At 37.0% G+C, this 18537-nt stretch overlaps 1 protein-coding gene across 4 annotated transcripts in view; it reads left to right on the plus strand.

Moving 5' to 3' along the window:
• The window catches only part of RXFP1 (relaxin family peptide receptor 1), a 100792-nt gene that overhangs the window by 68052 nt on the left and 14203 nt on the right, over nucleotides 1-18537 (plus strand). For 3 of the 4 annotated variants that reach the window (XM_082727789.1, XM_082727790.1, XM_082727792.1), the window contains 7 exons: nucleotides 1619-1690; nucleotides 5639-5710; nucleotides 5797-5868; nucleotides 6453-6527; nucleotides 13516-13587; nucleotides 16549-16620; nucleotides 17711-17782. In XM_082727789.1, the coding sequence (XP_082583915.1) occupies nucleotides 1619-1690; nucleotides 5639-5710; nucleotides 5797-5868; nucleotides 6453-6527; nucleotides 13516-13587; nucleotides 16549-16620; nucleotides 17711-17782 (507 nt within the window). The remainder of the gene's footprint in view (nucleotides 1-1618; nucleotides 1691-5638; nucleotides 5711-5796; nucleotides 5869-6452; nucleotides 6528-13515; nucleotides 13588-16548; nucleotides 16621-17710; nucleotides 17783-18537) is intronic. The other variant, XM_082727791.1, reaches the window with a different exon arrangement.

An 18537-nucleotide genomic window follows, 5' to 3' on the forward strand; every position in this document is an offset into this window, starting at 1 on the left:
TTTTTTTTTTTAAGATTTTATTTATTTATTTGAGAGAGAGGACATGAGAAGGGGAAGGGTCCGAGGGAGAAGCAGACTCCCCGCTGAGCAAGGAGCTTGATGCAGGGTTTGATTCTGGGACTCCAGGATCTAGACCTGAGTTGAAGGCAGAGCAGACACTTAACTGATGGAGCCACTCAGGTGCCCTGTGTCCGACTCTTGATTTTGGTTCAAGTCACGATCTCAAGGTTGTGAGCTCAAGCCCAAGCTGGGCTCTGCACTCAGCTGGGAGTCTGCTAAAGATTCTCTCTGTGCTCTCTGTCTGTCTTTCTCTCTAAAATAAACAAATAAATCTCTTTAAAAATGTGTGCATATTGGTTTCTACCTTATTTCTCCTTGTATTTATAAAAATATATATATAAACTTCAGAACTCCCTAAAGGACAATGGTGACCTGTATTCAGTACAAGAAGTCAGGCTTAAAGCCCTTATTTGTCGTTTCCTAAAACCTGGGGCCAGTACATGCAGAGGGACAAAGCTTTGCAAGGGTGCATTTGATGCAATTGCTTGGGTTCTGGTATCTGTTTCCTTTGACCTCCAGTTAACCTGAGGCCAATCATCCTGGACGACTAGTTAACTATTTAAGATTGCATTCTTGTCTTGACCTGCAGGTCTAATTTATATTCTTCTAGTCCTGGGTCTTTTTACTTCTTTTTTTTTTTCTTTTGCCATAAATACTCCTTCTAAGCTTCATCAAACACTTTTGGAGCAAGGCTTGGAGGGTCAAATTAATAAAATTAAAGCTAACTTGCTGGGCAGATTTGTGATTAACATGGAATATGATCCAGGACCTTAAAGATGTCACATACTTGTACTTTTGCCAGCGTTATGCTAAATGCCAATCTTTCTATTATAGCAGGAAATGTTAAAAAGTCTGATTTCTGGTCCTGTTGGAGTACTGAGTGCCTTACTATGCCTTAAAGTTTTCCTTAAGGAAGATTCAAATATTATATTTTTAACTCTTACATATTCATCTTTATAACTAGAATTTCTAAGTAAAATTTGCCTAATCATACATGAAGTTAACAGCAAAACAAAATGAGATGATATCTAGTTTCACTCAATTATCGTTAGGTCTACCTTTTTTTAATTAAAAAAAGAGGCTTAGGGGTAACTGGGTGGCTCAGTCAGTTAAGTGGCTGCCTTCCCTTTGGTTGTGATACCTGGGTCCTGGGATCTAGTCTGGTGTGAGGCTCCCTGCTCAGCGGGGAGTCTGTTTCTCCCTCTGCCTGCTGCTCCCTCTGCTTCTGCTCTCTCTGTGTCAAATAAATAAATAAGATCTTTTAAAAAATAAATTCATAAAAAATAAAAAAATAATTAAAATAAATTGTTAAAGTTTATTATGCAATGAATACTGTTATGCTGAAAATTAATTAATTAATCAATTAGTTTTTTAAAAATGTTTATTATGGTAAAACAAGTAGTACATAAAATGCACCATCTTAACCAATTACAAGGGTGTATTCGGTGATCCATTAAGTCCATTCCTGTTGTGCTAGGAGAACCACCACCCACCCAAAGAGCTCTTTACGTCTTGCAAAACTGAAACTGTGTCATTTTTTTTATAATTATCTTCACAGGTGTCTGCAAAACAACAAGATTAGATCCATACCCATCTATGCATTCCGAGGACTCTACAGTCTTACTAAACTGTAAGTACCTGCGCAATCAGTTCACCAGTCCTGCAGTTTGCCCATTGCGCAGCAGCCCTCCTGCCCACAGCAAGGGAAGGGTGGGCGCAGCCTTGTCCCTGGGGGTTTCCAGCTCAGACAGGCCCATGCTTGAGTCCTGACTCCAGTAGTCCTTATTTCTTCACATCTTCATCCATACTTCTTATTGTCTGGGAGTTTGTTGCTTGGGGATTTTTTTTTTTTTAACAGTCATCTTAATGGGTATGAAATGATATTTCATTATAGTTAAAAGCAAAGCTTTTTAAAATTGGCTTTCTGGGCACCTGGGTGGATCAGTTGGTTAAGCAACTGCCTTCGGCTCAGGTCATGATCACGAACTTCCAGGATCTAGTCCCGCATCGGGTTCCCAGCTCCTTGGGGAGTCTGCTTCTCCCTCTGACCTTCTCCTCTCTCATGCTCTCTCTCACTCATTCTCTCTCAAATAAATAAATAAAATCTTAAAAACAAAAAGAAATTTTTTTAAAAATGGCTTTCTCAAAGTTCATTTCGTTGAGTTTTACTAAGCAGCTGAACCTAACCTCCTGTAAGAATTAATAGCATGGAAATATAACCAAAAATCGCTTAAATCAACAACTTCCTGTATTTTTTTTATTTTAATTCTTTTTTTATTAACATATAATGTATTATTTGTTTCCGGGTACAGGTCTGTGATTCATCAGTCTTACACAATTCACAGCCCTCACCATAGCACATAACCTCCCCAGTGTTCATCAGCCAGCCACCCCAGCCCTCCTACCTCCCCTCCCCTCCAGCACCCCTCAGTTTGTTTTCTGAGATTAAGATTCTCTTACGGCTTCTCTTGCTTTTGGGTTTCAAATGAAACAACTTCCTATATTTCCATTTCTGCCCCTCTTGCTTTCTATCTTACACTACCTTTTAAAATCCTTATCCAAGAAACTCATTCCAGCCAGATTCCTAGTTTGTGGCATGAGGGTTTGGGATTGAGGAAAGACTGCCTAATGATTTTACTAGTAAAATGAAAGAAGGGCCATGGAGACTCAAAGTCTTAAAAGTAACCACTTATGACAAATCCTCTTACCTTCTATCCTGTCCCTGATCTTTAATCTCTTGGCAAATCACCCAAAGTCAATACTGGATTCATTCCCATTAGACTCCCGACTATCTTTCTCTCTAATACCCCATGAATCTGTTTAAAACTTAGTAAACCACATCTGCTTGGTTTAATGTTCAATGGATGTGAACAATAGTCCAGGCTTGGTTTAGAGTTCCACAGATGTGAAGAATAGTATCACAAATTTTAAAGGGTCCGCCATCTCCCTCCATAGTTATTCATAGCACTAGAATATTGTTTGGATATTAAAGATGTCACACACTTCTAGATTATCTTCGATAATCATTAGATTCCTGCTTTTCATTCATCCATAAATATTCATTAGCCATTGCAGTGTGTAAATTTCTCAGCTAGACACCATGGGGAGGTGGCATAGGAAGATAAGTCAGACAGGCTTCCTTCCAGCAGCTTACACCCTAAAGTTTCAGGCAAAGGGCTATGCTACTGCTAGAGAGAGGCATGCCTCTTGCCCTCTGGAAGCTTATAATCTAGGGTGGGGAAACAAAACCAGTTTTGTGATAAATCAGTTATATGCAAAATAATTAGAAAATTATAAAAGAGGTTACTTAATTAAATCCTAAACCTGTGTTGTTCAGACCAAAATGCTACTAAATTCACTGAAAGGGGTGTCTGGGCAGCTCAGTCAGTTAAGCATCTGATTCTTCAGATGTTGTTTTGACAAAGGTCATGATCTCAAGTCATGGGATTGATCCTGGCATCATCAGGCTCTGCACTCAGAGCAGAGTCTGCTCGAGATTCTCTCCCTTTCTCTATGCCCCTCCTCCTGATTGTGCGTGCACTTGCTCTCTCTCTTTCTCTCTAAAATAAATAAATAAAAGAAAATCTTAAAAAAAAAAAGATTCACTGAAATGAGTTACCATTTGGGATCTAGAATAGTGAGGGATGACTCGGGAAAACAGACAGGACTGGGCTAAACAGATGAGTATAAGATGTGGGAGGAGTCAAATGCCTTGTATCTAGGGGATTGCTATTGGCTTTTAAAGGAGACCCCTGAGGCACATGCACCCCAATGCTTATAGCATTACTATTCACAATAGTCAAAATATGGAAAGAGCCCAAATGTCTATCAAAGGATGCGTGGATAAAGAAAATGTTAATACACACACACACACACACACACACACACACACACACACAAAATGGGTTATTACTGAACCATCAGAAAGAATGAAATCTTGCCATTTGCAATGACATGGATGAAACTAGAGAGTATTATGCTGAGGGAAATAAGTCAGTCAGAGAAAGAAAAGAACCATATGATTTCACTCATACATGGAATTTACAAAATAAAACAGATGAACAGAGGAAAAGGGAGGGAAAAATAAAATAAGATAAAAACAGAGAGGGAGGCAAACCACAAGACACTACACACTATAATACAGGGCATCATATCTTGTTATCCCTAAAAGTCAAACCTGGGAGGGACAGGGGAGACTACCAGCAGGAGGAATTTTATAACATGTCAACTCTAAAAATTGTCAGAAAAGAGAGAAATCCATGTGGTCCAAGTATCTGTTGGAAGTAAAATTTCTACTAAAACTTGCATATGAATCGTAGGCAGAAAGGAAAAAGAAGAGAAATCAGAATGGTAAGCATGAACAGAGGTGCTGTTGTCATAAACAATATGTGCTGAGTGTTTATGACATGTGTTGCCTCAAACATTACCACAACCTAATAAAGTAGATACTAATATTACCTCCATGTTAGAGTTGGGAAAACTGAGGCTTTCAGAAGTTAACTGCTTCCTTAAGGTCACACTATTAATAAGTAGCAAAGCCAGGACTTGAACTGACAGCAGAGAGAGCAGCACATTGCTGTGCTCAAGAGACTGAGGTAGAAATAAACATGGCGAAAGGGCAACAGCAACGTAACAGAACAGAGTTGGTTCACTCTGCAGTAGGGTTAGAAGTAAAGTTGGGCAGGTAAAGTGGGGTCAAACTCTTTGGTAAGGCATGCAATGTCCTTTTTTTCTAGAACAGACCCTCGCCTGCCTCCCAGGTTCACTTCCTGTCTCTCTTCCCAGCCCCTTCAGGGGGAGGCTGCACTGAGATACCTGGTGATCCCTTCCCTTGTTACTCTCTCCTTCAGACTTCTTGCTTTTGCATAAGCGATCCCCTCTGCCTATATGAACTCCTACCCAATCTTTGCTTTGCAAATGACATCTTCATCCAAATCTCCATCCATCCTGTTGTGCCCCTTTTAGTACAGGCTTCTGTGTCCTGACTCCTCTGTGCCCTGCAGTCCCCACCCCCAACAAAGCTAAGCACTGTCTGCGCAATGTCAGAACGACCATACCTTGTGCACTTCTCTCTTTTCCCCACATTGCTATAATAACCTGTTCGTATTCTACCTTCCCTCTAGACTCAAAGCGCCTCAAAGAAAGGGATGATACACCTAGCACAGTCTCACAGAGTAGGTGTGCAAAACAATTTGATTAGTAAAGGCATAGGTGAATGAATAGAGTGTGATTGATTGATTGATTGATTATAGGGGAACTAAAACCTGCACATGAAAAGCTAAGTGACCAAGTCCTTTTAGAGACCCCAAAGAAGGAAAAAGGTGTGATAAGAATAGCATATAAGAAAATCTAAGATGGATGACTATTGTTTTTCCTTTCCTTATTATAAGATATCAAGAAAGTAACACATTTGGGGCGCCTGGATGGCTCAGTCAGTAGATCATGCAACTCTTGATCTCAGGATTTTAAGTTCAAGTCCCACATTGGGTGTAGACGTTACTGAAAAATAAAATCTTAAAAATAAAAATCAAGAAAAAAGAAGGTAACACATTTCTTGTGGTCATTTCTCTTTTCTCAGGTATCTCAGCCATAACAGAATAACTTTCTTGAAGCCGGGTGTTTTTGAAGATCTCCACAGACTAGAATGGCTGTATGTTTAATTTACATGGCATTTTATAGTAATAGTTTTTATATTCTAAATATATAAATGAATCAATTTTTTCTTCTGGCTGGCAGGATAATTGAAGATAATCACCTCAGTCGAATTTCCCCACTAACATTTTATGGACTAAATTCTCTTATTCTCTTGTAAGTACTAAAAATTAAAGCAAATATTTCAATTGAAGGAAAAGACATGAATAAAAATTCTGCTTTAAGTTTAACAGCATTAAATATGGAATTGTTAAAGCCCCAAAAAGGCCTTTACAAATACAAACCATCTCTTAATCATATTCTAATGGCTATTTTATAGTTTTAATAATCTTATAAGGTCTGTCTTCTAGGATATCAGCCCATCAAAACTAAATATAGCCTTCCATATTTTATTGAAATATTCTCAAGTATACCATTACTGCCCATATTAATCTTGGTAAAGAAAAATAACATTAATTGAAAATCAATTTCTTCTCACTACCCACTTTTGATGGGAACAGGTTTTCCTTCAGTTACTAACTTTGCTGCTTCTTCCATATGACAACTATCATTTGTCGAATTTTATTACTAACAAGCAATCACTTAAATATAACAAGACTTACAGAGAAAAAAAAAGAGAGAAGACAACTAACGCAATAGATTTTTGTGGTTTTATAAAGAATAATGATAATACCATGTTTGACTTAAGACGAGAGAAGAACCAGAAAAATGTGAATTCTTTTCTTCCTTTTCTTTTTCAGAGCATTGATGAATAATGTCCTCACCCATTTACCAGACAAACCTCTTTGCCAGCACATGCCAAGGCTGCATTGGCTGTAAGTTAATGAACCGTTCTTTAAATAAGTTAACTAACTTTCCTGGTTTTGCCCAGTACACTTTGGATATTAGGTTTTTAAAAATGATATGTTGTTTATGTCATATCACATTTCCTCAAATTACTTTAGTATGATTTTGTTATTAAACATGCCCATTATCCGAATTAACCCCTCTAGACCCTTGCCTAGATAAAACACCTCACACGCACACACAAAAAATTGGAGACAGGAAGAAGAAAGACAGAAGGGATGTCACAGTAGCTGTAGAACATCTCTTCCTTCCTTCTGTCATCTATTTTCGCCTATTTATTTGGTACAGAAAGACTAAGTCACTTTAGTCTCGTTTCTAAATTCTGCCTAATGAGAATATGGTACTTATAATTTATTTTTGAAGTCTAATCACAATAGAATATGTCTCATGGAAATGTTTACACAGTAACTTTGCTTATGGTAATAAGTATCATTCTACCTGTTCAGAACTCAATTACCCAGTAAATTTGCCTACTTAACATGCAGGTAAAAAATGAAGAAACAAGTAACCAAAATAACTATTTATAAGTTCAGTAAACCACATGTACAGTATTATATGAAAACTTTCTCTTTCATTTTGTAGGAAATTCTCAGAAGCTTTTTTTGTTGCTTGATTTCTAAGCTCACAGCAGAGTGTAAGAACCAGATTAAAAGTTGAGGGGAAAAGGACACCTGGGTGACTCAGTTAAGCATCTGCCTTTGGCTCAGGTCCTGATCCCAGAGTCCTGAGGTAGAGTCCCACATTGGGTTCCTTCCTCAGCGGGGATCCTGCTTCTGCCTCTGCCCGCTGCTCCCCCTGCTTGTTCTCTCTTTCTCTGTCCTCCGCTCAGGTCATGATCTTAGGGTTCTGGGATTGAGCCCTGCATCAGGCTCTCTGCTCAGCAGGGAGCCTGCTTCCCCACTCTCTCTGCCTGCCTCTCTGCCTACTTGTGATCTCTGTCAAACAAATAAGTAAAATATTTACAAAAATAAAAAATAAAAAGTAAATTTTAAAAAATTAGAGTGAAAAGATAAGTTCAAAACATTAGTGTGAAGTGACAACAATCGACCTGATAATAAAGCAGGAGTGGGAAGTGCTATAAAAAGCAGACATAATAACTCAAAACACACTAGTTTGGAACCATTTAGAAGAAGACAAACATCCCCAGAATCATTACTGAGTCCAAAGGGCATTTTGGTATGACAGCATAGTACACTCCCTTGTTGACAAGGTAAAATATTCAAAAAAAGGGTATTTAAGTTTAATATCCTTTGTTGTAGTTAAATTTTATTTCAAATGAAGACATTAAACAGCTATTACATGCTCAGTAATCCAAGCGTAGTAATAAAGCAAAATTGATTGATATTTACATAAGTAAATTAGCAATTAAAAATTCATGTGCTGAGACCAGAAGCAAATGTAGGAGATATTATGCAATACATTAATAAGCATTTCTTGTGCTTTTAAAAAGGCAGCCTAATATACATCTCAGATAAAACTGTATTTTTTAAAAGATTTTTAGGTATTTGAAAGAGATAGAGCATGTGGGGTGGGAGGGATGGAATGGTGAGGGGGTGGGCCTTGTGGGGGAGGGCGCTCACAGGGAGAAACAGAGCAGGGAGCCCCATAGAGTGCCAGATCCCAGGACCTCAGGATCATGACCTGAGGCGAAGCCAGATTCTTAACTGACTGAGCCACCCAGGCACCCCTCAGATAAATCTTTAAATGATTAAGATTTATTACTAAAGGGGCACCTGTGTGGCTCAGTCTGGTAAACATTCAACTTTTTTTTTTTTTAAGATTTATTTATTCAGAGAGAGAGCATGTGTGCAAATGGAGGGAGGGGCAGTGAGAGAGGGAGAGAGAATCCCAAGCAGACTGTCCGCTGAATTGGCACCCCCTTATGTGGCTCGATCCCACCATCATGAGATCTCCACCTGAACCGAAATCAAGAGTCAGAATCTTAATCACTTGAGCCACTCAGGCACCCTAGGTTAAGCATCCAACTCTTGGTTTCAGCTCAGATCATGATCTCGGGGTTTTGAGATCAAGCCTCAGGTTGGGATCCATTCTCAGTGTGGGGTCTGCTCAAGATTCTCTCTACTTTTCCCTTCCCTCCCCCTCTACTGCTCCCCCTGCTCCCACATGCCAGCACTCACTCTCTCTCTCTCTCTCTCTCTCTCTCTCTCAGAATACAATAAATAAATAAATTTAATATAAAAAAAGATTTATTAGTAAAGAAGTGGACATTTACAATTTCATCACTAAAGTTACTATCTTTAAATTTTAGCTATCCAAACAAGTCATTTCATATCCATTCCTGACAGTATTATCCCAATGTTAATGCTAATAATAATAATTTTTGCTTTATAAATATTCATTTCTGCTAAAACTAATCACAATACCTTTATCTTGCGCATGAACTTTTATTTAGCAAAGTATAAACTGAAAAATCTGTTTCATGTGTTGGTAAAGAAAAAATTATTTAACTGATTTACTGGAAAAATATGCATAAAATAAAAAAAAGACATGTGACAGCCCCAGATAATATGCTTGCCAGATATGTGACAGACAGCAGATTAAAACCTTTTCTATCATTGTTTCAAAGCAAAAAATAAAAACTGTGAACACCACAATAAAAATTTGGAAATTCAAAAAGTTGAAAATATAATTGATAAATAAACCACATGAACAGATGGGGCAATAGCCAAAGGTGAACCAAAAATCAAGACAGCAAATTAAACTTATTTTGATGGGAGATGAAGTAGATTTATAATTATAGGCAGGAGAAGCTAATACGAAGAATTTGAAACTATAGAAAATGATGAAGATACATTATGGAGCAAGGTGCTGGAAGACGTGGGCCCAGATAGAAAAATAAAATGCATTTTAGAGGATATCACACAATGATAAGAGGGTATGTTCATCAAGAAGACATACTAATCTTAGATGAATAAACAGTTTCAAAATAAATAAAGTGATAACCATAGAACTAGAAAGAAAAATAACTTGGAGTCAAAAGTCATCACTTAAAACCAACAAATCCCCCAGTATGTAGGTATCTGATATTCTTAAGATGAACATTATAAAAGACTTACACCTCATCAAAATCATATGGTGGGAGAAAAGTAGAGGAGCATAAAGAAATACAATATATACTCATTTTATCATTGCTTATAAGATAAATTATAACAGGAAATTAATAAGTATTGTTATTCTCTAAGAAAGAGAAGATATGGTGTATTGGGTATGTTATAAAGATAACCAATAGAATATACAAACCTTTCTAAAGATTAAAAGAAAGTTTTTTTAATTTATTGAGAGTTTTTTAACCTATAAAAACCATAGAGTAATATTTTTAAATAGCAGACTAAAGTCAGATATATTAGTCATATCAGTACAGTTAAGCAGGCTTAACTTATTTAAAAAAAAAAAAAAAGAGAGATAGTCAAGTTGGCACACAAACCAAAGCCTAATTCAGCGCTATTTACACAGAAAAAAAAAAAAACAACTATAACTTAGTGATTAAAAAAGATAAAAAAACAAAAGGCTGGTCTATAGTATTCCATGTAGATGCAAAACAAAACAAAGCAAAAAGCAGACATCATATTTTTTTTATCTAAGTAGGTAAAATTCTGGCCGGTTTGTAATAAACAACACTTAGAAGAACATTCAAATGATATAGTGTGAAATTTCTCACAAAAGATATTACATTATAAATACATATGCACCAAATAATTTGTATAGTAACCAAAAGAAATATGAAGAACTAAATAGCATAACTAATGACCCAATTTGTATATCAAACTGCAGCGTCCTTTTTCAATAACAGAACTGATCTATTTGGGACAGCAGTGTGCCCAGCAAAAATACAATATTCCCAGACTTTCCTGCATCCTCATATAACCACATGACCAAGCTCCACTGAAGAGGTGGAAGAAGTATACTGTGGAATTTCTGGGAAACCACCCTGAGGTGAAATAGGTAGGCTCTTCCTCTGTTTCCTTAACCAGAAAACATGGATATGATGGCTCAAGCTTTAGCATCATCCTGGACCATGAAGACAGGGTATGTAAAAAGTGAACATGAAACAACTTCATAAAAATACCATGCTGTCTCCAAGACTACCAAACTGTAGTTACGTATTTATGCTCTTATGGTTGGATGCGTGCTAGACGTACCTGCACCTAATTCTAACGAATATAACCCTGAAAGCAAACAAGAGCCAAAGAACATTCACCAAAACTGACCATGTGTTTTAGGACACATACATACTTAAGTCAAACTCAAAAAAATAGACAGAGGAACTAGCTTGAAACAGGACAAGGGTTATCCTCTTCTTGAGACTAGGAGACCAGGTGTATGAACAGGTAAGTGTTTAGATGCTGAGTAGAAGATCAGGGGCTTTTCCTTGCCTCATCCCCTCAATTTTCTCCTTGAAATAGGAGCTGGAAATCTTTCAGAAGTATGGGGAGGAAGCAGAGGTTAATGAGATTTGCATGTTTAGAATGCCACTAGGGGTAGGTGCGGAAGCTGAGAAGAAACAGGCAAGATTATTGGTATTGGTATTGTTCTTCAGCTCAAAGAACCAGATTTTCAAGTTTATGCCTCAAACCGGGTTCCTGTGTATCAAGGACTAAAACCTCTCATTTTAGGAAGGAGGCAAAAACAAATTCCCAAATAAAGGTTAAAAATGAACTCAAAATTAAACTAACCTGACAATTTAATCAGAAGTCCCTAAATGATGCCTCAAGGGGTACCTCTTGCTGCTTTTTACAAATTAGTACACTAATACAAACAAATATTTTTGTCAGCTTAATAAAAAAAGATGTCATAATAATAGGTAACAAGAAAAATATATCGACTCACCCAACGATACTTTGTAAGGCTTAAGGAAGTATCACCACCTGGTGGTAGTTTCATGGTAACAGCAATTAAAGAGGAAAGAAGAGAATGGTCTCTGTCACTGATAGTATATATTGAGAGACCAGAAGCTTTGACCAAAACTAATGACCAAAAAAGAAGTACTATAAGTACTTAGTTTCCAATTTAATAGGATAGTAGATTTTTTTCTTTCAAAGGATGATCTAGAATCAAGATTTAAGACAATACAATATTCCATATAGTACAGAAATCCTGTCTACAAAAATTCTTCAGTTATGATGTATTGCTTCTGTTACATATCTGTAGCAATAATAAGCTATTCTCTGGACACTAGATTTTGAGCTGAAAATTTTGAAATATTTTGTGTCCTTCATCCAGTAAATCTAATGTTGCAACCTGATACAACATAGAAAAACCTTAGGATATCTTCTACAGCCTGACTTCAAATACAGCTCTCTTATTTTGCACTTTTCTTATACGAATACACCCTTTTACTCAACTGACTTGATTTCTAGGTCCCTTACACCCTGGTCTTCCAGATTGTTCGATATGTCTTGATTTGTCCAAGTCTATTTTTATTGCAATGCCCAAAATAGAAGTATCCCAGATACAGCCTAGCCAGCAGAATATAGGTACTTCTTTTAGTGTTACCCATGTTTGCCTGGCAGATTTTAATACCTGGGTCACACTTCAGTTCGTATACTTTAGTTTCAGTTGTTCTTGAATGGCTCCATATTATTGGTTACCAGGAAACTAAGTATTGGGGTAGACCGAACAGATTTAAAGACCTACTCCTGAAAGTATATCCCTAAGCTCCGCTAACGCTCTGATCTACAAACCTCCACCATAAACCTAACGATAAGATAAAAGAGATACAACAAAAGAATGCCTTCATGATCACCATAGAGAAGAGACACTCAAACATACATTTTTGGCATGTTTTACTTCTCAGACCAGACTTCTGCTGGTGACAGCATCACACAGCAAGAGAGCGTAAGCAGGGTCTATGTACATCTCTCTGAACTGGAAGTTGGAAAGCCAAAGAGAGCATAGCCTGTGTGGCAATATAATAAAGCAAACAGTGGTGTTCTTGGTGGTAAAAGGTTATTGAGAATTTTCCTAAGGTGTGTTTAGGCAAGGGGGGTAGAGGTGAAATTCTGTTTTGGCAGCAGAAGCTTCTGTGGCAATATTAGAATCTTCTGCAGACATAGCAAATAGGGTCACAGCACTTAGAGAAATGCCATTGGTAACTCTACACAGATGGTTTTTGACTGTTGCTTTTTTTTTTTAAGATTTTATTTATTTATTTATCATACAGAGATCACAAGTAGGCAAAGAGATAGGCAAGGGGGAGGGGGAGGGGATCTGGGCTTCCTGATGAGCAGAGAGCCCAACGCAGGGCTAGATTCCAGGACCCTGAGATCATGACCTGAAGCGAAGGCAGAGGATTAACCCACTGAGCCACTCAGGTGCCCCTGTTGTTGTTTTTTAAGGAGATGGGAGTTTTTAAAATATATCACAAGGGGTTGCTGTAGACAGGTGTTTAACACATATCACTACTAAATGTCTGGTAAAGAAGTGGGCATTTATCATAAAAAAATTTTTTTAATTTTTTTAAAGATTTTATTTATTTATTTGACAGAGATCACAAGTAGGCAGAGAGGAAGGCAGAGAGAGAGGAGGAAGCAGGCTTCCTGCCAAGCAGAGAGCCCGATTCGGGGCTTGATCCCAGGACCCTGGGATCATGACCTGAGCCAAAGGCAGAAACTTTAACCCACTGAGCCACCCAGGTGCCCCTATCATAACAAATTTTTTAATTTGACTTCTCATTCGATTCACATTTCTCAAGGTAACATATGTACTCACAAGAACATATGATACAGATATGACTCAAAACATTTTTACTATGAACACAAAAAAAGAAGCATTACATATATGTACTATTTTAGCTCTTTTATAAGTGGCTACATGTGGGACTCTATATGAAATAAACAGTATGTGAAAAAAGATATTTTATTAGAAAGCGAATAGCTCTTGACAAATTTATTTCTATGATTAAAATTTAGCTTTATTGTTTTTGTTTTTATGTTTCAGGGACTTTGAAGGCAACCATATCCATAATTTGAGAAATTTGACTTTTATTTCCTGCAGTAATTTAACTGTTTTGTAAGTAGAGTTTTATCCTTTCGAAGTGATATTATATCTCTTTACAAACAAATTTAATCATTTATGTGAACATAAGTTAGCATAAACATGCAAAGTAATTATGACAAATGTTCACTTATGACTTAAAGTTTTCTGCAACCAAAATGGATTGGCAAAATTATTGAAGTTCACACCAACCTTGATCAAGATTCATAACATGCATGGATCATCACAACAATTCTGTATTATGAGACTTGTCTTTCTCAAACTTAAGTAATACCCATTTTAATGGAAAAATTTTCATTGACCACCTAAAATCTCTCTTTGGAACTCAGTTTGAGAAACACTAAATTAGTCTTAATCTGTAAGAATGTTTGCCCTTTGCAAATTACAACTGTAAAGATTGTGGAAAAAATTTAATTACAACCAAAATTTTTTTAAATGTGGCAGAATGTCTACACCCCTGAAGATATAATTGAAGACACCAGGATAAATTTTAGAATGTTGTTGAGTATAATTTCTCCTCTGTCTTTCTGGTCTATTTTAAAGTCACGCTGCTTTTTCCATGGAAAAGCATGATGGAAGGATGATGGTGCTTCTTTCAGGATAAAAACATAATTGCCTTATTCACGGGGTTTTTTCTCAGAATAGTGTTTTTCCAAATGTGGGTTGAAACTCACAAGTGGGTGATGAAAACAATACGGTATCTTCTGACTAGCTTATCTAATGAAACAAGCTGAATTGAATTGAATTGAATTGAATTGAATTGAATTGAATTGAATTGAATTGAAATAACAGAATGCAGTTCAGATGGTTAAACGTAAATCTTGGGTTCTGTGGATGTATGTTAAGCCCAATGTTTTTAAGAGCAGTTACATGGGCAAAGTTTGAAATCCACCAAAGTAGAATCTGTCTAGAAACCACCCCAGAATCCATTTCGAAATCCAGGCTAGAAACCATAATACAAGGACCTCTGTGTACAGGCAACACAATAGCTATCCCTGATACAAAAAACTTTTTTTCCAGTATCATCCCACATTCCAATGGGTTCAAGCCCCTGAGATGTCTGAATTCTTGCCCAATGAGCTCAGAGCAGTCTTCGGGTGCAGGCTGCTTCATGTCAGTCACGCAAAACAGTTCTTACTAATTGCTGGAAAGAAACTAAGTGGCACCTGAAGGACATAGACCAAAACTTTCAACTTCTTTGATGATACACTTTGATATGTTTTTAAAGAAGCCTCTGTGTGAGGAAATTATCTGTGAGTTTCCTCTTGGCAGTTGCTTGTGCTTTTCTGGTCTAGAGATACTGGCTGGAGGTGGTAATGTTTGGAGAGCTGAGAGAAAATAAATGCTTCAGGATGGAACAAGGCCAACCTCTGAGCACATCACACATTTAAAGAATTGAAAACATTTTGAGACTTTTTTTAAGATCTTATTTATTTGTCAGAGAGAGAGAGACAGCGGGGGAGCGGGTAGCAGGCAGAGAGAGAAGCAGGCTCCCCGCTGGGCAAAGATTCCGTATAGAACTGGATTCCAGGACCCCGGGATCATGACCTGAACAGAAAGCAGAGGCTTAACCAACTGAGCCACCCAAGCATCAGGCTTTTAAAACTTTTCCATGAGTTACTCCTTTATGCTGGCTCATAGTACATGAGATCAGTGCAGAAATGAACTCGTCAAGAATTACATACAGTCTGTGGGGCTCCTGGGTGGCTCAGTCAGTTAAGCATCTGCCTTTGCCTCAGCTCATGATCTCCAGGTCCTGGGACTGAGCCCAGATTAGGGTCCATGATGAGCTGGGAGCCTGCTTCTCCCTCTCCCACTCCTCCTGTGTCCCTCTCCCTCCCTCTCCCACTGTCTCTCTGTGTCAAATAAATAAATGAATCTTAAAAAAAGGAATTACATACATCCTGGTTCAACATTTCAAACTAGAGATCTTCTGAATTGGTCCAGTTTAGACTAGACTTTGTTAGAAAACTCCACCCCAAGTTGCTTTGCCTACCAGTGAAAGACCCGCGGATCCCCTTACCCAAGAATCCAACACTGCCACTGGATGCAATCAGCAAGAGGTTCTTTATTGTTACGCAGGCGCCTGCGGGTGGTCAGCGCACGCCTGCGGGTGGTCAGCAGCTCCTGCTAGCTGAGCACACCAGGCTGGGGTGGTGCAGGATTTTTATAGACAGGTACAAACAAGTCCCGGATGGGACGGGGCCGATTGGCTGACAATTTGAACATTTGAAAAAAGGCATACTTGGTGTTAGTGGATTGGCCCTGGAAGACCCCCTCGCGCGAAGAGAAAGGCGGGAAGGGGAAACAAAGAGGGGAAGTTTTAATCTTATTACTTCAGCAGAAAGACATCCTGTCTATGTGACTATGCAGCCCCCTTGCCTACGTGACCATGCCCCGGCTATTAGGAGAGGGTATCTTGTTCAAACAGGAGTCAAGTGTCATGCCCTAAAAGCCAAGCGGTTACAGAAAGGCAAAAGAGCAGTTACATTGAGTTCAACCCTGGGGGAAGGGTCTTTTCATTGCAAGGGGAGGAGGGGTACTTTTACACAACAAAAGAGCAGTTAATTACTTAACGACGAGGGGGGGGGTCTTTCACCAGATGCATGAGTGCTACTGTGCACCTGCGCTCAGGGCGTTCTGTTAGCAAGAGGAGCTAGGCAGATTAAATGTGCTCTCTGTTGCAAGAAATCAGTCTGTAGTCTCAAGAGTTCACTTTTCACTATTTCCCTTGCAGAGTTCTTCCCTACTTTACTTAAAATTTTAAATAATATTTTATTTTTATCATCATTAAAATTTGAGAAATTTAAAACTAAAATTAGACTGGATAAGTTACTGTACTACAAAATACTTGATGTGAAAATGCACTATGTAGAATTATCTTTTTTTTTCAGGCTATTAATCTTCTTTCCAAAAACTCATTTATCACTCACTTCAAGGAGCCACAACATATTTTTTTTTTCTTTTTACTTTCAGGGTAATGAGGAAAAACAAAATTAATCACCTAAATGAAAATACTTTTGCACCTCTCCAGAAGCTAGATGAGTTGTAAGTTTGATAAGACTTTTCCTTCTACTGTTTTAGTTCATACTTGTTACACATATATGCTTCTGTACATTTGAGAAATATTTATCTCTTTTCTAACCATTATTTGTATACACTTTGAGCCATAAATGACTTCAGATAGCTTACAAAAATATACATAAATATATATGTATATATGTGTATATATATATATATATATAAAATAACTATTTGAAGAAAATGAGATAAAGGAAACATAGCTACAAGGAAATAATAAAGTCAAGGTAAAATTAATAAATAAAATATATCCTACGTCACTCTGTCCCACTGCTAGAGGGGAGCAGCACATTGTTTTTATGTTCCTTAGAGAGTTAGGATTCAGAGACCATAAGATAAAAGACATACTTTGCTAAATCCAGAAATAAAAGATAATATTAGATCCACAAAGATACAAGATGTCCTTGGATAACATCCTGACCTAAAATAATGGAAGAGAGACATAAGTTAAATCAACTGTTTACACTGTCCTTCTTTTTTAAATCAATGACCCAGTTCCAAAGGGCATTAAAACAACTCTCTTATAAACCAAAGCTTTGTGGCCTAAGCACATAGTAGCTGATTGTCAGAATAAAATATATGTTGGGGGATGGATGAAGTACATGTCCTTCAGACAATTATTTTATATTTTACTATTAATTTCCTCTATTGGATTTTGCTAAAGTTTGCAAACTACTGTCACCCCTTGAATAACTTGGGGTAGAACTGTGCAAAAATTAAGTCTCCAAATTATATTCCTACTCTAATGCAAACGGAAGAAGAGAATGAAGGGAAAAGGAAAAGAGGCACAACACATATATTAATTAAATTAAATTAGAAAATTGAAACAAGATCAAATACCATCAAGCATTTGTCTCTGAAGAAGTGATGAAATGGGATAAATTATTTTTATATTTTCCCACTATACTTGCTTTTCTAAAACTTTTAGACTTCTGGTAATTAATGAACCTCACTAATAGCACTGTTAAAAAGTTGTATAATCATTTCCTAACAAATTACAGAACAATGAATAAAGTCTTAAGAAACTAATATGACATGGTTGCAATTGTTTCCCTAGGGATTTAGGAAGTAATAAGATTGAAAACCTTCCATCGCAACTATTTAAAGATCTGAAGGAGCTCTCACAACTGTAAGACTGATACTAATTTTGTCATTTCACTTGTTTTATTTTTTTAATTTTAATATATATAACTCGAAATTTAGCATCTTCACCATTTTTAAACGTGCGGTTCAGTGACGTTAAGTACATTCATGCTGTACTACCATCACCACCTTCCATCTCCAGAACTTTTTCATCCTCCCAAACTGAAACTCCATACCTATTAAACAATATCTCCCCATCACCTCCCCTGACCAGCATCTCTGTTCTGTATCTATTAATGTGACTATTCTAGGTACCTCATATAGATGGAATCATTCAATAGTTGACCTTTTGTGACTGGCTTATTTCACTTAGCATAATGTCCTCAAGGTGCATACGTTTTGGAGCATGTGTCAGAATTTCTGGATATTATTCTGAATAATAGCATTAATTCATAACAATATTGTTCTAAATAGTAATTCATTGTATTCATTGTATGTGTATATATAGAGATACATATGTGTATATATACATATATATGACATATACATATGTATAGAGAATATGTATATAGAGAGAAAAATCCATTTCTGAAATTTGCTATTTTACAAATTCTTTGTGATTTCTTTGTAAAATTTCTTTGAAAATATGTACATATATATACATACATATATATATATATGTTGCTATGAACATGGGTGTATAAATATCCGTTTGAGACCATTCTTTCAAATCTTTTCAGTATATAGCACAGAAATAAAATTGCTGGATCATACAATAATTCCATTTTAATTTTTTTAGGA

The sequence above is a fragment of the Mustela nivalis genome (genome assembly GCF_964662115.1).
Source record: "Mustela nivalis genome assembly, chromosome: 4".
Classification (NCBI taxonomy): domain Eukaryota; kingdom Metazoa; phylum Chordata; class Mammalia; order Carnivora; family Mustelidae; genus Mustela; species Mustela nivalis.